Source organism: Capsicum annuum, unplaced genomic scaffold (assembly GCF_002878395.1).
Source record: "Capsicum annuum cultivar UCD-10X-F1 unplaced genomic scaffold, UCD10Xv1.1 ctg999, whole genome shotgun sequence".
NCBI lineage: Eukaryota > Viridiplantae > Streptophyta > Magnoliopsida > Solanales > Solanaceae > Capsicum > Capsicum annuum.
Genome location: NW_025896087.1, coordinates 1,882,178 through 1,904,887, shown reverse-complemented (window position 1 = coordinate 1,904,887; position 22,710 = coordinate 1,882,178). Strand labels below are relative to the sequence as shown.

At 28.9% G+C, this 22,710-nt stretch overlaps 1 protein-coding gene across 1 annotated transcript; it reads left to right on the top strand.

Moving 5' to 3' along the window:
- Positions 1 to 10,877: 10,877 nt before the first annotated feature.
- Positions 10,878 to 11,402, top strand: LOC124895859 (acanthoscurrin-2-like). The gene is made up of 2 exons (XM_047406262.1): positions 10,878 to 11,129; positions 11,229 to 11,402. The coding sequence occupies exons 1-2, from the start codon at positions 10,878 to 10,880 to the stop codon at positions 11,400 to 11,402; spliced, it is 426 nt and encodes a 141-aa protein (XP_047262218.1).
- The last annotated feature ends 11,308 nt before the right edge of the window (positions 11,403 to 22,710 follow it).

The window sequence follows — 22,710 nt, the reverse complement described above, 5'->3', positions numbered from 1 at the left end:
ATAGAATTCAGCTAAGGTTAGCTTGACCATATCATATAGTTCATCAGTTATTCAGTTACCAGATTTCAGTATTTTAGTTTATAGACTATTTATGTATCATGTTATATATTTGGTCATGCATTCTCAGATTTTAATGCTTTCATGCATTTATGCATCAGTTATCTCATGCAATTAAGTCAATCATTATTTTATGCACATGAACCTATGAATTTTAGCCTAACCTCGTCTCATATACTAGTACATTCAACGTACTGGTCGCATTCTTTTCTTCATGCTATGATGTCTTATATCAAAGGTTTCGGCACTCAATTTCCTGCTCGTGCTTAGATAGTACACCATATCAGCAGCAGAAGTTGTGGTGAGTCCTTATATGTCGAGGACCTATTATGATATTTCAGTATTTCTGCATTTCTTTTTAGTTAGTTCATTCTAGAGATAGTTGGGGCCTGTCTTATCAACTCTTCAATCAGTTTAGAGGCTTTTGGATGTTTTAAACATTCAGATAGTTAGTAAGTTTATCAGATGTTTTTTCATTCTTTTTAGTTTGTCTATAGACATTTAGATTTAAGGTTTAATTGTGTTTCAGTATTTAAAACCTTATGGATTTATTCAGTTATTTCCACATATGTTCATTATTAGTATATTACTCAGCGCTCACAGCATGTACCAGCTCATGGGTTATCTTGTGGTCACCTATAACCGTAATCACCGTTATCGTGACTGCAGGTAGCCTCAGGTCATGAGAAGAGGCCTTTCAAAAGTCCATTGAACCCTTAAAATCAGTCCAATCAATATTGAATATTTACACTGCAACCAAAAACTTGAACTCTTCTCCAAACTTGACACATAAACATTAGCAGAATCTTAATTAAACTGTAATAGTGTATCAACAAGACTTACTTGGTCCCTCGGCCTTATCAGTTCCAACCTAACAATCTTAACTATAAAATGCAATACCTTGATTGAACGATTATGCCTAATATAGGTAAAGAACCAATATTTACAAAATCAGTGTATTGTATGTGTGTTTTCACGATAGGTTCATCGGTAATACAAACCTCCCACATAAGAAGTGGTTCCATTTGCAAGAAGATTATTTCTCCTATCCCATCTTTACTCTAACCTTTAATGCTGGTTGGGCAAAAGTTGATCCACTTTCACTTCTTTTTATCTGCAAACAAGAGAAAAATATTTGATATCAAACAAGAGAAGAACAAAAAGAGCATTACAAAAGGGTAACACAAAATTAAATAAATACAATACTTTACAATAAGAGTTCCAATAAATTCTTCATCTGATCAACAAATGAGTCATCTGTTGTAACAGGTGATGCATCTGTGGCAATACATGGATGACATGTTGCAACAGATAACTGGTTTGATTTCATTCAACATTTCCTCCATCCGTTCCAACAACTGATTCATCACTTGGAACAGTTGAGAAAACTGTTACAACACCACTAAAGCAACCAGCCAACAACAACAACAACATCAACAACAAAGAAATAATACCATATGTTCCAAAACTATTAACAATACAAACACCCCATATTTTAACAACACCAACACCCCTAATAATAACAACACCAATAAAAAATAAAAAAAGAGATAAAAATGATACTAACAATAAAGCTTTTTAATTCTTCCCAATAGATGACTTTTTTGCATATTGTAATAAAAACCATTATTCATTCATTCAAGAATTAAAAGTAACATTTCCTTCAATTTGCTCAATAAATAGGATACTGGTAATGGGTAAATCAATAGAAACAACAGATGTAAATATTTAATTTAAATAACATACAATAAAAAACAAGAAGGAAAGAGCAATTAGTGAACCATACCTACAATATCAAAAATGCAAAGGGATCAAAACACCCATTTCAGTCAAGAAAAGATATAAATTGGTTCTGAAAGAAAAAAGAGAGATGAGTTAATCTATGGATGAAGGAGAGAGAACTCGAGAGATGGATTTTAAATATTCATTAATGACTTTGAGGGAAACGAGGAGATGGTGACATTGAAAAGACAAGAAAAGACTACTCAAAGAGGAGATTTTTCAGTTATTCATGTAATATTTTTTAATGCCTTCGTATTTTATATTTTTTAATCTCGGGAAGAAAGTTTCTTTAAAATAAAAAAAAGAACTTAAAACATATAAGTCATCTATTGCAACAGATATCAATTTCTATTTGTAATATTTTAACGGCTCAATAATCTTTTGCAACAAATGGCAACATCTATTTAATAATTTACAATAGAGAAGTAATATGTTGCAACGATTTTATTAATCTATCTAATAAATTCCAACAGATATGTCATCTATTGCAATAGGTTAAATATATGTTTTTATACAATTTCAAGTTAGTTCATATATACAACTACAACTTCAATTGATTTAGCTACAACTAGGGATGAATTAACAGGGTCAAGTATATTGTATAATGTATGTATTGCATTCCTCCTGATCTGAGTCATCAATTGATCAATCTGAGTTGAAATGATTCATATTAGCTTATTATCTAAAAACCTAAATATATTTAGCAACAACTAGCGATGATTTAATAGGGTCAACTATATTTCATGATATTGTTATTGCGTTCCTCCTGACTCGAGCCATCAATCGATCAATCTGAGTTGCAATGATTCTTATTAGCTTATTATTTGAAATACCAAAATTGAATTAGCTACAACTAGGGATCATTTGACTGGGCCAACTATACTACATGATGTTGGTATTGCATTCTTCCTGACCTGAGTCATCAATCGATCAATCTGAGTTAAAATGATTTATATTAGCTTACTATTTGAAATACCTAAATTGATTTAGCTACAATTAGGGCTAATTTAATAGGGTCAACAATACTGCATCATGTTGGTATTGTGTTCCTCCTGACCTGAGTCATCAATTGATAAATATGAGTTGAAAAGATTCATATTAGCTTATTATTTGAAATACCTAAATTGATTTAGCTATAACTAGGGATGAGTTGATAAGGTCAACTATATGGCATGATGTTGGTATTTTGTTCCTCCTAACCCGAGTTATCAATAGATAAATCTGAGTTGAAATGATTCATATTAGCTTATTAATTGAAATACCTAAATTGATTTAGTTATAACTAGGGATGAGTTGATAGGGTCAACTATATTGCATGATGTTGGTATTGCGCTCCCCCTGACTCGAGTCGTCAATCAATAAATTTAAGTAGAAATAATTCATATTAGCCTATTATTTGAAATACCTATATTTATTTAGCAACAACTAGGGATGAGTTGATAGGGTCAACTATAATGCATGATGTTGGTATTGTGCTCCTCTTGACCCTAGTCGTCAATCGATCAATCTAATTTGAAATGATTCATATTAGCTTATTCTTTGAAATACCAAATTTATTTAGCTATAAATAGGGATGAGTTGATAGGGTCAACTATGTTGCATGATATTGGTATTGCGTTCCTCTTGACCCAAGTTGTCAATCGATCAATCTGAGTTGAAACGATATGTATTAGCTTATTATTTGAAGGGCAAAGGGCCAAAAATACCCCTCTACTTTAAGAAATTGGCCAACTTTACCCCCAGTTAAACTTTGGGGTTATATATACCCCCCCCCCCCCCCGCCCCGCTATAAAAGTTCATATATATACCTTTCAACTAATAGAATAATCAATATCACTTTAAATTACCCTTTTTTTAAAAAAAAATGACCCAACTCGACCCATCAAAAGACCCAAACATAATACGGAGATTTTTCATCACTTCACCATTAGGGCTTTTCACCTTCAATAAAAAGAGAGACAACACGTAATTTTCTCATAATTCAGAATTAGGGATTTTCGAAAGAGATTCAATTGAAAAAGAAGATAGTTCTACTAATGGAATATACCTTCTCCCAAATAGTTTTTGTTCTTACTAAAATTCCAGATCGGTGCAGAGGAGTTGTTACTAAAGGTTGGGGGAGAATTTTGTTTGGCTAATTCTGTATTACTTTAACTATAAAAGTAGGATGCCATTTGAAAAAGGCTTGTGGATATAAACCAAAAAAAGTGATTCCTGCATATATTTTAATCTGGAGTAGTTCTGTAGGTTTGGGAGAATCACGATTCATACTATCAACTCAAACCTTATGTATGTATGTATGTATGTATATATGTATAGAGATATGCACCAAACATGAAAGGCAAAGGATTAAAATGAACTTGTGCATTTTTTCCTCTTCGTCAATGGAGTTATAGAATCCAAAACATCCATTTCATTCTATCCTTATACAGCCTGTGGCATGAACTCATGCTTCCAGTAATGCAATTTACAAACAAAAGACATCAATGGAAGAAGAACATCTAGCATGTGGCCTGCATATGTGAATAATAGAAATAACCAAATTATGAAGTATCCCCTTAAACCTTCCAATACCACTTTTGTACTCAATCTAATGCCTTTTAGGAAATCCACATATTTTTACAAATAATATATGCATTGTAGGTAGAAGATCCCGTAAAACAACCAAACTCAAAGCAATTACTGCATAATAGTAATAGTACCAGTAGTCTTACTCTACCTTGTGAACATAGAGAGTTTATTTCCGCTAGAACCTCAACTTGATATTTTTTTAAAAATAATTTTTTCAATATTTGGTAACGAAAATATTTTTCATGATACAAAACTTTTATTTCATATGCCAATGCACCCAATGTAGCTAAAACTCAAGACCAAAAATCTGGACCAAAACAGTGTCAAATATCACCCAAAATTTGATTACGACATCACAACTCTTATTTGGTGCAAATTCTCTGAATAGTGTAAGAAAAATTCTAAGTCAACGGACCAACAGATGAACACAATTAGTAGTATTCTTAGAGCACGTGTATGAAAAAATTATACCAGTCACACCATATCCATACAAATGGTGTCATTCCATACTATATGTCTATCATTAGCTCCTTTAAGAGACAAATTATTTTCAGTACGTACACTTATAATAGTAGTTGTTCATTAAAATATCAACCTTTAGAAGATACAAACAAGCATAAATCAATTCGACAGCCCTTGTTGATTGGTAAATAGAGTTTTCTAATGAATTAGTGTAGCAAAAAATACAAATTCGAGCACACTAAGCACAACTATGCATGTTGCATGATTTATACAAAGAAAAATAAAATACTCTATCATGTGATATCAACAACAGTATGTAATACTTGCAATAAACAAGATGCAGTTGTTATGTGTAGCAAAAAATTAGATTAAAATCATAACTTCACAATCAAATTTACCAAATAGAACTTAGATATCGATAACCATGTTATTTACAAATTTCAAACCATAACAGGTACGTTTAACAAAGCACAGAGGTGTAATCCCACAAACGGGCATCTATACCGCTTGAAGACAAAAAGTTGCAACAAAAATACAAGTTCATCATTTTCACAAAAAAAGACAGAACATCCATTATCACCATTAAATATTAGCCATTTCCTTGTCTTAACACAAAAAACATGCCAATATTAGATTCACTGTTGTGCCATGTCATTACCCTTTCTCGTCTTAAGTTTATCCACTCTTAATTGGTCCAACTGTATCCTGATAATAGATGCATTATCATTCCATGAGATCCCTTTTGGTGCATACAAGACTTGGTTTAGTTGAATATATACCATCATGAAGAAATTTGATTTGTCTTGATCCAATTGGTTTATGTCTGGTTTAGTTGAATATATACCATCATGAAGAAATTTGATTTGTCTTGATCCAATTGGTTTTGGTTGTTCCTGTCTTTGTAAGATTTTAGACTTCAACTCTGAAACACTTCTTGGCTTCCACTGTACATCTTTTTCAACTTTAGGACAATGATATTAATACTCAAGATAACTTGGAGATGGACCAAAGATTGACTGATCAAAGGACTCGCCAAAGAGGAGCTGACGTTGAGTTGACGCACTGTCTTGACTAGCCTGTAGAGATGTCAAGTCCATGTCCTCAACTATTGCATCATCTGGGAATCTGGGAGGGCTTAGTTCTACATCTTCTTCATCAATTAGTGTTCTTCACCTCTTCATTGACTACTTGCCCTTCATTGGTTATTTGTCTTTCATTTTTTTCTTACTCTTCAACTAGCTGGACTGAGAAGTGCCTTCACCACTCACTTTTTGAAACTAAGAAAACAACAAATTAAGCGTAAATCTGTAATACTTACAAAAATTAGAAGTGATTAATTAAAATAGAAAGTTACCTTTTGACAATCCCTAGCATTGTGTCCTCGAATTCCACAGGTTGAACAAGTCATAACTCTACCTCTCCTTGTTGCAGCCACTTAGTTTTCCTCTTAAGTGCTTCATCTTTATCTCTTTTCCTTGTCGTTGCAGGTCTGTCATCTAGGGTTACCAAAGAGGGTGGTTTCATTGCTTTTACTGGATCAATTTTCCAGAAATTAGGGCCAGGCACTGGTTGTAGTTTTAAATGATAAGTCAAGAGATATGCCTCCTTTGTGTACCACCAGTGGATCTCTTCCCTACTTTATAAAGAAGTTCCTTGATTGCATCAGGACAAGGTATTCCAGTAAGTTCCCATAAGCTATAACTACACCTCTTATTTTGCAAATTGATATTGTGTTTGTCATTTCCCTTACTAATCTCATACCTATAATCACCATTGAAATTTAATTCACACATTATCAATTTTCAAGTATTCATTTTAGATCTCAATAGCTTTTGGAATCCATTTAGTATCCCAACACTTCACTTCTTCTTCATGTTTCACAAACTTCTTCATTACTTTTATTCTGATAGCCTTAAGCATCCTAATGATGGGTTTCTGTCTTGCTTCCAGTATCCATGAGTTAAATGACTCGGCCAAGTTATTTTCCACCTTTTCATTCTTGCAAACTGTGTCTAAAAATACTCTACACCATGTTTCTATTGGAAAATGCAACAACTCGTCTTTAGCTTCTTTTGACAATTCAGCCAATTCATTCAAATTATCATCCAGCTTCTCTTTATAGGTGCTCCATTCACACCACCCTACTATCTTAGATATTTGTTTAGATTTTTTTTCATTTATTCTCCAATTGGCCTCTATTTGTCTCATACAGCATCTATGCATTGCATTAGGGAGAACAATTTTGACTGCTTCAAGCAGTCCCTTTTTACTAGTAAACAAAAAATAAGTTGATAAATGAACATACACAAGAATAATTATCAAAAAATAGTGAACTGATTTAGTTCACTATTTAAAAGATAATGAAATGATTTAGTTCACTTCTCAGCATGTAATAAACTAAATCGATTCACTTATCAAAAAATAGTGAACCAATTTAGACGACATTAAAAAATAATAAATTAATACAGTTCACTTCTTAGCAAATAATGAACTAAGTTGATTCAATTATGAAAAAACAATGAACTGATTTAATTCACTTATACAATATTGGTGGTTCACCTTTTGCATATCTAAGATTAATGTGATCCCTTCTCCCTTGTTGAGGCTTGAGACTGCTGAAGCAATTCCACAAACCATAGCTAAGTAGCATTGCATTCTTTGTGCACAATGGCCAAAGAAATAGGATAAATATGGTTCATTGAGTATTGACCAACAACACATAAGAGTTGACCTTTCACTTTAACTTTAAAAAAAGTTCCATCTAATTTGATGAAAGGTGTCAAACCAACTTTAAACCCCCTTTTCAGTGCATCAAAACAGATATACATTATCAAAAACTGTCTTTTTCCTTAAGCTAGTAAAACTTTAAGGATAACACCACTCTCTACATTACACTCCAATAGAGCATTCACATAACCAACAAGCTTTTTATAGTCATCATAAAAACTGCCTTCCATTTTTTTCCAAAATCATTCTTTTAGCTCTCTTACACTTCCCAAAATAAGCATTAATGTTGAATGCAGTTTTGAGATCAACTCTCTTGTCTTTAAACTTATATTTGGGATTAGCTTGCAACTTTTCCTTGAATTAATAAGCAAGTGTAGTTGCTAAAACCTTATAGTTACCGCATGGGTCATCATATTTATGCTTTCCCGTTAATGTTTTCACACTAACACCAGAACAATTCTTCTCACCGAAAATTAGGGAGAAAAAGTTGCACACTTTTTGACAAATGACCCTAAATCTTTTTGAGTCACTTTTTTTTTATAGTTAGGTTATAGCCATTTGCTAATGCATGCAAGCTAATGAATCTTCTAACATTAGCTATACCTTTGAAAGTCATAAACCTATGTAGCTCATTATATTTAGACAACTTGTCATTGATTGTCTTTTCTTTCTTTTCCGAGAACCTCTAACTCCTTAGAATCATAATCAAAATAACCAGAGGCATTACAACCATTATTATCAGTTTCATTAGATTTGTAACCACTATCTTCACTATCTGCTTCATCAACCTCTACCACAGACTCTTTCAGTCTAACTATGTTTTTAACATCAATAGGTAATTCGTTATCTTCAATGGCAAAAAAATTTATAACATCAAATTTATCATTCACATAGTACAATAATGTTCTAATTCCCAGATCATATACTATTTCATAGTATTTTTCAGAAGGGAAAGACACAATCACTTGTTGAACACCAAGAAATCCTAATGTACCATTGTATTCATTCACAATATCTATAAATGATAACAAATCAGAATCATACCTTTACCATTTGTGCACCAACTTTCTTGAATATAGTATTTCTTACTCTCTTATCTACTCACCGTCATAGTGGAATACCATGTCAATTAGCACCATTTTATATAAACTAAAATCAGTAAAAATTTTAAAACAAGATAACAAATAAATGAAGAAAGTAATTAGAGAATTTAGGTGGAACAAAAATGAAGAAATATTTCCTAAACTAAAATAATGAAAAATGAATAAACAATAAAATATGCTATAATTAGTCACAAAGAACAACATTTCCATTAGATCTAAAACCCTAGTATATAAGAAAAACTACTTTGGAACCTTAATTAAAAATCCTAGTTTATAAGGAGTTAGACATGAAAGAAGAGAAATATGCTCAAATCAAAAAGAGAAATATTCTCAAATCAAAGAGACTTTTATACCTTTACTGAGATTCCCTCAATAAATTTAAAAACCTTAGATGGGAAACATTTTAATAGTGTGGGAGAAGGTATATTCCATTAGAAGAACTATCTTCTATTCAATTAAATCTCTTTCGAAAAGTCCTAATTATAAAGTATAAGAAAATCGTGGGTTGTCTCTCTTTCTAGTGAAGGTGAATAGCCCTAATTATGAAGTGATGAAAAATCTGCGTATTATGTTTTGGTCTTCTGAAGTGCTGGGACGGGTCGAGTTTGTTTTTTTAAAAATGGTTCATTTAAAGAGATATGGGTTATTCTGTTAGTTGGAGCGTATATATGTGAACTTTTATAACAGTGTGGGTATATATAACCCCAAAGTTTAACTGAGGGTAAAGTTGGCCTATTTCTTAAAGTAGAGGGGTATTTTTGGCCCTTTTTCCTTTTTTGAAATACCTAAATTGATTTACCTACAACTATGGATGAGTTGATTGGATCAACTATATTGAATGATATTGGTAGTGCATTCCTCCTAACCTGAGATGTTAATTGATCAATTCAAGTTAAAACGATTCATATTAGCTTATTATTTGAAATACCTATGTTGATTTAGATACAACTAGGGATTATTATATAGGGTCAATAATATTGCATGATGTTGGTATTACATTCCTACTAACCCAAGTCATCAATCGATTAATTTGAGTTGAAATGATTCTTATTAGCTTATTATTTAAATACCTAAATTGATTTAGCTATAATTAGGGATGAGTTGATAGTGTTAACTATATTTCATGATGTTGGTATTGCGCTCCTCCTAATCTGAGCCGTCAATCGACAAATCTGAGTTGAAACAAGTCATATCAGCTTATTATTTGAATTACCTAAATTGAATTATCTATAACTAAGGATGAGTTAATAGGGTCAACTATATTAAATGATATTGGTATTGCGCTCCTTCTAACCCAAGCCATCAATCGACGAATCTAAGTTGAAATGATTCATATAAGCTTATTATTTGAAATACCTAAATTGATTTAGCGATAACTAGAGATGAGTTGATAGGGTTAACTATATTGCATGATACTGGTATTGTATTCCTTCTGATCCAAGTAAACAATCGATCAATCTGAGTTGAAACATTTCATATTAGTTTATTATTTGAAATACCTAAATTGATTTAGCTACAACTATGAATGAGTTGATAGGGTCAACTATATTGCATGATGTTGGTATTGTGTTCCTTCTGTCCTGAGCCATTAATCAATAAATCTGAATTAAAATAATTCATATTAGCTTATTATTTTTAATACCTAGATTGGTTTAGCTACAACTAAGGATGAGAAAATTACTCCAACCAAATTAACATTTTCAAAACTTGTCATACTTTTCCAAAATATAAATCAACCCATACAAATCATCCATTTGCAGAAAAGTATTTTATCATTTCAAATCTCGAGTTCTCGCTCTTTTCTTTCTCTCTCAATAATACAAATAACAACAACTCAATATATTACTCAACCCTTCACAACAGAATAATTTTCTTACCATTTCTTACAATATAGTTGTTCTTTATGACTTCATTCTTACTTGTATCCATCATTTTCTATTTCTCTACATGTAACAGATGTCGAGAAGAGTTCTACATTTTTTCTCCTTTTTAAATTACTGCTTCATAGTTAATGATAAAAAACAAGACTTCTAGTTGTATTATCTTTGAGAATGGGTTAACAATTTTGAGTTTTGTTTTTTAAAATCATAGGAAGAACTCAAGAAAATCCTAGTATCTATCGTTGTGGTTCATTGAATATCATGGTATTATTGGATGGTGTTTATTGTGTTGGTCATGGCAGTTGGCGGTGGTGTTGGTATGGGTGGAGGTGGTGTTGGTATGGGAGGCATTGGAGGTGGTATTGGTGATGGTATTGGTGGTTTAGTGGTGGTGTTGATGGAATTGGTGGTGGTGGTGGTGACTATTAGTGGTGGTGTAGGGGGTCATTGTTGTGGTATTGGTGGTGTTGGTGATTTTGTTGTTGGTATTGGTAGCATTAATGTTGGTTTTAGTGGTGGTGGTGGTGGTGGTTTAGTGGTGGTGGTGGTATTAGTTGTGTTAGTAGTTGTGGTATTTGTGGTGCCTTTGGGTGGTGGTAGTTGTTGCATTAGTTGGTGGTGTTGGTATTGGTGGTGTTTGTGGTAGTTATTGGTGGTTTCAGTGTTAGTGGTATTTGTGGTGGCTGATGGATGTGGTGTTGGTGGCATTGGTTGTGGTGTTGTTGGTGTCGATGTTAGTATTGTTGGTGGTGACGGTATTGGTGGTATTTGTGATCGTGTTTATGGTTGTGGTGGTTGTCCATCTGTTGCAACAAGTTGAATAAATATTGGGAGATATTAAAATAGGTCTTTAAACATATTTCCTATCTGTTTCATCAGTAGAAAGACAGTTTTGATCTTATCCATCAGGTTGTTCATTAGTTGGAACAGGTTATTCGTCCGTCGTAACTGATGATTTATCTATTCCAACTGATGGGTTTTCTGTTGGAATATTTTTTTGTAATGTGGCCTATAAAAATTTATTGAAATTTATCTTACATTAGACAGAAAAAAGAGAAGTTAAGGAAAGATATGAAAATAACATTGAGGGAGATGGACAAAGATCTGTAGATAGTGATAAGGAAAATGAAAATAAAGAGAAAGAAGAAAAAGATAAATATTAAGAGGAGAAAGAAGAAAGTGAGAAAGAGTATGATGATCAACATGATTATAATGCATCACCAATGAGGCGTGAATCAATATTGAAATCTTAGCATGGGGCTATCAAAACTATTAGTATTGATAGGTTTCAAGTTGAGATGCCGATAAATGACCCTACGGAACTAACTGGTGATCTTGTACTTAAATGTCAGTTGGGAAACCTTTTGATGAATTTAGGAATACTATGAAGAATGAAAACATAGATGAACTTTTTAAGAAGAGCTGCTTTGTACACTTTCTTGAGCTGCCTCAGGACCGCACTGCCCGTTTCCAAATAAGCATTGTATAATTGTCGGGGGATGCAGATAAATTGGGTAACTTAAATAGATCTATTATAGATCTAATGGATCTATTTTTGTTTTTGCGTGGATATTTCTTAACTTCTCTTATCATTCTTATTTTTAGTTTATTTATTTTAATTTTATTAATGTTCACATTTTGGGGGGTGATTATATGGTAAATGATTAAATACTTTACAGTAATATTCTTTAGTTTTTTCTGTTAGTCTTTGTAATTCTTGTATATTATTTTGATGGTATTCTAACTATTATATAGCTTTTGTTTCAAAATATTCAATTAAATTGTCTTTCATAAGTATTTCTATTAATCTTATTTCTTCCATATTTTATTTCTAGTATTTTAAATACTCGTAGCCTATCATTTTATTCTAAAGTAGTTGCTTGTTTACTAATTTCTGTGTAATATTCTATTCTGGTTGTACTATAATTTATATCTGAATTAAGTATATTAATACTATTAATTATCTCTCTTTCTTCTTTTCTTAATGAGTTTACTATGTTATATAAACTATTATCTGTACTTTTTTCTAAATTTTCTAAGATTTCTTTTATCCATATTAATTTTTCTTTTAGATTTTCCATTATTTCTTTGGGTTGGTTTCTATAATTAATTTATTATATAGGTCACTTTGGGTTTCTCTACTTTTTCTGATATATTTTAGCATTTCTTATCTGTATAATATCCATCTGAGTAATAACTATCTAAATATGAGCAGTAGCTTTCATTATATAGGTGTAAGTTTTTTATAGAACTTAATAAATCTTCATTAAAATAAAATACCTCTTCGTATATAATTTTTCTTATATCTACTATTTCTATATCTTTAAGTACATACAAAACAATTATTTTAAATTTGTCTATCATTCCATTAGATAAATAGGTAGTCATGCTTTTTTATATGATGCTATTTTTAAAATATCCCCTTCAATCATACACATAACAAAATATAATCATTTGAGATTACTATACACTAGATTATTCTTAAATAACATGTTCTACGGTCACTATTAGTATGATAATCTGGATACTTTTCCCTTAAACAGCGCCTCTACTCTGGCTACTCCCCTATCACGGCTTTCTTGCCTCACCGGTTTCACCTTTTGGATGGCATAGTTCTTAGTGATTTTTCTCTTTTTCCACTTTGCTAATAAACTTCTTAACATGCTATTTTTCGAATAATTCTACTATAAAGTAACTAACATGAACTTATTTTATCATATCATGATTGTTAGGAATTTATGAATTTAGCTATTCATAATCATAAATAAATATACTTGTTCTGGTAGATTTGATAATTCTGGGCTTTGTTCATCCATAGTTTTTGCTTTGAAATATATCTGTCTTTTATTAAATATTCAAAGTTTTTTGTTTACAAAGTAGGAGGCTTGCTTTTAACACATGAAAGTCTTGCCTCTAACTGAGCAAATGATCTGCTATTTATAACCTAAGAATGAAAACGCGTATAGTATTTTACTTTACACCTTTCCTAATATAACATTACATGTTTCCTATATACATTTTTCCTTAAAAAGCCAATAATGGCAAGTGCTAAAAGTTAATAAATGAATAAAAGAAAAGTCAAAAAGTCTACCCTAGAAATAGTAAAGTTATTAAATGTTTACATGATTCACGAATCTTATTTTTCACAAAGTTAATTTTTTCTCCATATGTCACTTTCTTCCTTTAATATTTTTGTCTCCTTGTCTTTCTATTATTGCTCCGTTGATTTTTATCTTTTAGCTGGTGTCCTTATCTTTTTGGTTGGTTTTTTCTTTTATTCTAGCTAGACTTCTAGGATAATATTATCTCCTCCATTACATGTCAAACATTGATGGTCTGGATATTTGTATTCAATTATCTTGTAATATCTTGTTAATAATCCATCTAAAATAAATCCTTTCCTAATTGGTCTTGCCATAGATTAGTTTTCTGGGTTAAGTAACGTCATTATCCATTGTCTAACATCTTCCATATCGGTTGTCGTAGTTCTCTTGAATTTGAATAAATTATTTGATGATCTCTTTAATAATTGCTCCATATTGGGTTTTCATTGATGTAATTATTTGTTAATTCTTGAATAATTGTAGCTATTCCATTAAGTCGTTTATTTGTATAAAAATTAGGTATCTTGATTTTGGGTATCTCTGGCTACTACACAATATCTTCCGGTATAATCATATCTCTGGTTAATCCTATTATTACAACTTGTATAACTGGTTTGATCTCGTTGTATAATATCTCTGCTGGTGTACTATAAAACTTTATATAAAATAGATTTACTTTGGTTACTCTTTTATAGGTGGTGAATACTTTATATAATTCTTCTATAGTTGTTAGTTCTTCTCCATCTTGGGTATATATGGTATTTAATAATTCATAGTTGAAACAAGTTTTTATTAAGCTTGGGTTAGTTTTGGGTAGTGCTATTGGCTTGTTGTAACCTTGCAATTTTTGGGTTATATAGTTTGTGTTTGGTTCTTGGATATTTGTAGCTTTGGGGTTAAGATTTAGAAAAGTTTGTACTTTGTAGATATTTTCTATATATCCTCGGGCTATATGGTTATAAGCTTTTTTATTTTGGTTCAAACTATCTCGATATGTGGTAATTTGTAGGGGTATGTACAAGGGGTCTTTTTGTGCTTTTGGTATAAATGGTTTTTCAAATATCTTATTCATGTTCATGTTATGGTATCTTTGTCCACTAACTCCTTTGCTTGTACCTGCAATTGTAGATTGATAAACATTATGGGTTTTATGGACTGTCTCAACGTCTCTTTTTATCTCTGAAATTTTAATTTCTTCCGATCGACATAGCTCTGCGCACTTCTAAGTTAGCCGATTCATAGATTTAGACTTCAATTTTACTTCATTAGTCTTTAGCTTTTGTATTTTATTACTCATACTGTCCACTTTCATTGAATGTGTAGTTAGGGTTTTGAGTATTTTTTCTAAAGCATCATCTTCTATTATATCAGCTTGTGTAGCTTTGTCTTGATATGTAATCTACTATAAAGTTTTTGTTAGTAGTAATTACTTCAATTGTAAATGTAAAATTTAATATATTCAATACTAGTCTCCGAATTTTTTTCATTGTAATTGAATTTTGTATTTTCTTTGTTAGCCACCATCGAACCTAGGTATTATCTGTTCTCACAATAAATTTGTTGTATACAATATATGGCTCAAATGCTAATAAACATATATATAATGAACATAATTCTTTTCTATTTATTTTTCATTTTATTTTTGTTTCATTAAACGTACCTAAGTAGTATCTACAATGATGTTCTAATTTATCTTCTTTATATCTATCTTTAAGTACTCCTCCATAACTATATTCACTAGCATCTGCTTTTACTATATATATAAATTTTTTATTTTCGTCTGGGAATAGTAATTTTTGTAACTCTTTACAAAGTTTTTTTATTTTCTGAACTTGTTTTTTATCTTCTTTGTTGTAATTACATTCTATATCCTTTTTAAATTTTTTCTGTAAAAGCTTTAGGTATTCTGCTAATTTTGGTATATATTCTCTTACTTGGTTTACTAATCCTAAAAATGATTGTAATTTCTTTTTTGTATCTAATTTTTCTTTTGAATTTTTTATTTTTTATACTATATGTTGTTGCATTTTTACGCCACTTTTATCTATTTGTATTCCTAAAAACTCTATCTGATTTTTCATAATTTCGACTTTCTTTTCAATTAAAATTATCCCGATCTTTCTATAATACCTGTAAATTGTTCTAATAATTTTAAATGTTCTTCTTTAGTTTTTGTATATAGTATTATATCATCTATGTATACTATAAAATTACGTAATTCTGTAAAATAACTATCCATAAAATGTTGATATCTACCTGGTGCATTTTTATATCCAAATGGTAATATGTTCCGTTCATAAAATTCTTGTGGTACCGTAAATGCAGTTAATTCCTTAGAATTTTCATCTAACTTTAAGTGGTAAAATCCAGATTAACAATCAAATTTACTAAAATAATTATATCCTTGTATTTGTCTTATTTTTAGTATCTTATTTGGTATTGCATAATTATATGTCATAGTTTTTGCATTTAGGTTTCTATAATCAAAAACCATTCTACTTTTTCCTCTTTTTTGTTCACTATATTTTTTTACTATAAATGTTGGACTATTGTGTTTGCTATTGCTTTTTTGTATATACTGTTTTTCTAATAATTCATCTATATGCATTTTAAATTCTTTTAAATCATCAAAATTATATGTTAATGGTTTTTGAGTTATTATGCTATTTTTATCTATTAGTTCAATTTTTATAGTAGTTTTATGTTTTTTCTATCCTTTTAATGGATCTACACTATATATTTGTCTTAATTTTTTATTTATTATTTCTACCTTATCTATTGAAAATATAGTTATTTCTTTTTTATTTATAGAAAATACAACTAGTTTTACTGTGTCTTCTGTATTTTTTATATTTTCTAACTTTTGTGTAATTTTTTCACTTCCTTCTATCCAATCAGTTTTCTTTCTTATTTTATTAACAACTCTTTTTGCTCTTACCTTTTGTTTACATGGTGTTGTAAACTACCAATCTATTTTAGTTATTATATGTGGGTATAATTTATCTAAAAATAGTATTCCTAAAAGCATATCTTTTAATGTTAGTTCATAATTATAGATTTCTTCTACTGTTATTATTTTATCCCATATCTGTATTTTTACATTTTTAGCTTTATATGTAATTAAACTTCCTTCATTGTTAAATCTTTTGACTACTATTGGTATTTTTAATTTATCTCATTTACTTCCTCATAAATAGTAGTATCTACATAAGTTTGCTTCTGCTCCTATATCTATCATAGGTGTATAATACCTATTATAATATCCTTCTACTATTATTTTTACAAGTACATATATTTTCATATCATATTAAAGCTCTTTTTATGAATAATCTTTCTTTTTTATATGTTACAGATAATTGTGTATGTTCTATATTGTATGGTTTTACTTGTTCTAACCATTTTATTCCTAATATTATGTCTACTTTTTGCATTTCTTCCTTTATTTCAAATTTATTTTTATTTTTCTGAATCCTATTATTAGTTCTTTTTCTGCCGTATCATTAATGTTTATTAGACTCCTTGGTAGATCTCGGCATATATTACTATTAGATTTTATTTCTGCACTTTTTACTAGATTTTTGGCTATATAATTTTCTTCTTGTCCTGTGTTTAAGAGTATTAAATATTCTTTTTCATTTGTTGTTCCTGTTATATAATATTGATTTAAATTTACTATTGAAGTTGTTTCATAACTTGTTTTTTTTTATGAGCTTGATGATTCTGTTTTTTCAAGAGCTATTCTTTTTGTTGTACTTATTCTATCATTTATTATTTGTAAATCTTCTTCTATATCTATGTCTTTGTAACTATAATCATTATTATCAATTGGTTTTACAAATTGTTCGAAAGGACTTTCTATTTATATTTTATTAATTTTATTTCTTCCCGTTATTTTATGTTTTGTTGTTAATACATATAGAGTTTTACATCTTGTTGTAAATATTTTACTTCTTAGGGTTAGTTTTATTCCTGATATTTTCCAATATAATACTAATGATTTATCTATATTTTATCTCTTATTGCTACTGAATAATTCGCACTTATTATAAATTTAAATTTTTGGTATATTAAATTTCCTTTTACTGCTGTTATTATACATTTTTCTATAGGTTTTATAATTCTATCATCTGCTAAATATAATTCTAATGTTGTATCTATTCCTTCTCTTAAACATACGTTTATTAATATCTCTGTTCCTCCAAGGTGTACATATTTTATTGGGTCTTTACTTTTTATATCGTTTATTTCTTTATTAATTCTTCTTTTTTTACTAGTGGTATACTAGCTCTACCTTTTGCATATCTACAGTCTATTACATGTTATTTTTGGCTTACTACATAGTATTCTTCCTTTTTTCTACTAAATATATTTTTTATTGTTGGTACTTTAAATATTTTTTCTACACTTAGGTCTAACTCTTTTCCTTTTATTTCGTCAAATATATTACTGTCAAATATTATTTTTTGATTTGTTCCTTCTTCATTTAAACATTCTTTCTTTGTTATTATTTTTATAGCTTCTTCAGTTTTTTGGTTCATTTTTATATCTTCTTCAGTCATTTGATTCATCTAATTCAATATCTATTTCATTATCTGTTTCATTCTACGAAATTTCATATATACTATCTTCACTTTCTAATTCATAATCTATATAATCTATCTGCATATATTCTGTATTTTATATTTTTATTTCTGATATTTGTTTATATTTTGGGATTTTTGGTAATTTACAATCTCTAGCTAAATGTCCTAGTTTTTCACAATTATAACAAGTGCATTCTTGTATAGATTTGTTTTTTCTATATAATCTTTTATGTTTATAATTTTTTTACATAATATCTTTTTCTTGGTTTCTTATATTTATATTTTGATTTTTTGTATTTCTTATATTTCTTATGTCTTTTTCTTTTCTTATAATATCTTTCTTCACATCCGAATTGAGGTGCTATTTTATCTTTGCAACATGCTAAATTTCTTATTAATGTTTTTTCCATTTTTATTTCTTCTCTTATTTTTCACATAGATTTCCATACCATTGTTGTAAAAATTTTATTCTTGCTCCTTGGGTATCTACTATTTTTGCTTCATCCCAACTCTTTATTATTTTTGAACTAAATGCTTCAGGTAATTTACTAAAATATAATCTTATTATTTCTTTACTTTCTTCTATATTATATGTTCCTTTATAATAATATTCTTTAAATGTTCACGTATACTCATCTATATAGCACATATTACATATTGCTAGTTTTAACATTAAATTTCTATTTAAATCTTTTTCTTTATTTTGCTCTTCTTCTTCTTTTCTTACACTACTAAATTCATATCTTATAGCTATTTCATATTTTTTGAATATTTATGTTTGTAGTATTTTAGTAGTTGTTGATGTTCCTTCTGTTTTGTTATCGGATCTTTATACTTTTTTACGTGCTTCAGCTAGGTTTAAAAACCATAATTTTACTATTCCTTTTAATGTCTGTTCTATATATTCTGGTGTGTTTGTTGTATCTATGTTACTATCTAATAATTGTTATGACATGTATCCTACCCATAATTGTATTGTTTTATTTGTGTCTATTACACAGTCTAAATCTAAAAAGTTATAATTAGTTATTTGTTTTGGTGTCCATTTATTATATTCATCCTTTGGATTATATCTTTTAAACTTATTTTTGTAATTATAGGTTGGTTTTCTTATTTCTGATGTATTAGATATTATATTTTTATCTAGAGTATTTACTTTTGTATTTATTAGTTCTAGGTTTTCTTTATTAATTACTTCTTGTTTTTCATTTATTTCTAGGTTTCCTATATTTTCTAGAATTTCTGTATATGTTTAACTATCTTCTGAATCATAATTATCTGTTTCTTCAGCATCTATTGTATTTATTTCTAATTCACTGGTTTTTGGTTCTTTATTTTTTATTTCTAATTTTTATTTAAATTGATTTATCTCAATTAATAACTTTTGTTCTTTATCTTTTTCTTTTTTTGCTTTCTGTCTTTTTTCATACAAATCTTTTACTATTTGTAGTTCTTTTTCTAATTCAGCAATCTTACTTTTTTTAGTTCTTCTATTTTCGTATTTCTTCTGTGGTTTGTTGTTTTATTTTATCTATTTCCTTTTTTCTGTCTATCTTTTCATTTTCTCTTTCTATTCTTACCATCGCTGTCAACTTATCTTCTAATTTTAATTCTTCTTTTTCTAACATTAAATATAAAGGTTCACCTATTTTTTCTTATATCTCCTTTCTAAATTAGAGAATACTATTTTTATTTTTAATCCTTCATGATTTTCATCTGTTTTTTTATCTATTAAAAATTCTTCTTTGTTCATTTTTTTTAAACGTATATAGGTTATGTTGATATATATATTCTAGACTATCTATTGTTGATTCTAAATTTAATATTTCTTCTTTTTTGTGCATTTATTTAATTTTTACTAACTCCGACAATTATGTTATACTGTAGTCTTTCTATCCTTATTTCTAATTATTTACATTTTTCAGATATTATTTGTTTTAATTCTTTATATTTTTGTAATTTCTGTACGTTATTATCTAAACAAATATTATAAATATATTTTTGATGGATATCTAAATCTAATTTTATCATAATTAGGTGGTATGTGTCTCATTCTTCTAGATTCTGAATGAATTATTAATTTTACTTCAATACTAGATATTAAAGTAATTAGGTAGGCTAATCTATGGGGGTCTTCTTTTGTTTTATTTAAACATTCTGAATAATTACTAGTTAAAGCTTCTTTAATTTTTTAAAAAGCTTCTCTATTTTTAAATAGTCTTCTCATATTTAATCAATCAAATAAATAAATTAATCAAATAAATCAAAATATATACTAGTTCCATAACTTTAAACAACATAGCTCTGATACCAATTATAGGGAGGTGCGGATAACTTGGGTAACTCAAATAGATCTATTATAGCTATGGTCTTTTCAAGCACAAAATCAAGTACGGGGGGGGGGGGGGGGGATTCGAAGAAGGGGGGAAAAAGATGGATGAAATCTAGACCAACTACTATGGCATGATGTGATCGTATAGAAGAACCTCTCATCAAGGAAATACCCCGCAAAAGGTCAAGGAAAGCAGGACAGCAAAACCACCACCATCAAATAGAGGAAAGGCATTGTCCAAGTGACCACCCACCAAAACTAACAAATGCAAGAAAAAATAGATGGGTTATTAGAAATTATTGGGCATGGGTACAGAGCCAATAAGTTGTTAAAACATCTCAAGGATAAAACCATACTAAAGAAGTACAAGGAGCAATTGTGTTTAATTTGGTTTGCCCATTCCATTATATTGGCAAGAGGCATCAACAAAGTCATAGAAGATGATTTATTGAAGCTTGCTGAGGATTTTGAGAAATTCAACAATTATTTAGAATATATAAATCTAAATAAAACAAAAGAAAATCCACAAAAACTAGCCTACTTAATTACATTAATATCTAGTATTGAATCGAAATTAATAACACATTTAAAATCTAGAAGAATGAAACATATACCACCTAATTATGATAAAATTAGATTTAGATATCCACCGAGATATTATAAATATAATTTAAAATGAATAAAATACAACGATATAAAGAATTAAAACAAATTATCTCTGAAAAACGAAAAGAATTAAAAATAAGAATAGAAAGACTACATTAGAATATATTTGTTGGAGTTAGTAAAAATTCAATAGATACACAAAAAGATGAAATAACAAAATTAGAATCACAAATAGATAGTTTAGAATATGTATATCAACATGACCTATTCACAATAAAATGAATAAAGAAGAATTTATAATAGATGAAAAAATATATGAAAACTACGAAGGATCAAAGATAAAAATAGTATTTTCTAATCTAGGACGAAGATATAAGAAAATAGGTGAACACTTATATCTAATGTTAGAAAAAGAAGAATTAAAATTAGAAGATAAATTAACAGCAATGGTAAGAATAAAAAAAGAAAATGAAGAGATAGATAGGAAAAAAGAAATAGAAAAAATAAAACAACAAACTACGGAAGAAATACGAAAAATAGAAGAAACCAAAAATAGTAGAATTGCTGAATTAGAAAAAGAATTACAAATGTTAAAAGAACTGTATGAACAAAGACAAAAAGAAAAAGAAGAAAAAGATAGAGAACAGAAATTACTAAATGAGATAAATCAATTTAAGGAAAAATTAGAAATAAAAAATGAAGAATTAGAAATAAATAATATAGATATAGAAGAGAAAGATAGTTATGAGTCCGAAGATAGTGAAACATACACAGAAATACTAACAAATACAAAAAATTTAGAAATCAATGAAGAACAAAAAATTAATGAGGAAAACTTAGAAAATACCCACACAGAAATAAATACTCTTGATAAAAAAGAAAATGAAAATATAATACCTAAAACAACAGAAATAAGAAAACCTGTATACCATAAGAATAAGTTTAAAAAATATAATGAATATGATAAATGGATACCAAAACAAATAGTGAATAAAAATTATAACTTTTTAGATCTAGACTGTGTAATAGATACAGAAAAAATAATACAATTATGGATAGGATATATGACAAAACAATTATTAGATAATAATATAAATATAACAGATGCACCGGAATATATAGAAAAGACACTAATAGGATCAGTAAAACTATGGTTTGCAAATCTAACCGAAAATAGCAAAAAAGTATTAAGAACTAATAAACCTATAGAAGGAACATCATCGACAACAACTAAACTAACACCTATAGAATTATTAAAAAAATATGAAACAGCTATAAAAGACGAATTTGGAAGTACGACAACAATAGAAGAAGAACAAAATGAAGAAAAAGATACAAATAGAAATTTAATGTTAAAATTAGCAATATGTAATATGTGTTATATAGATGAATATACTTGCGCATTTAAAGAATATTATTACAAAGGAGCATATAGTATAGAAGAAAGTAAAGAAATAAGAAAATTATATTTTAATAAATTACCCGAGCCATTTAGTTCGAAAA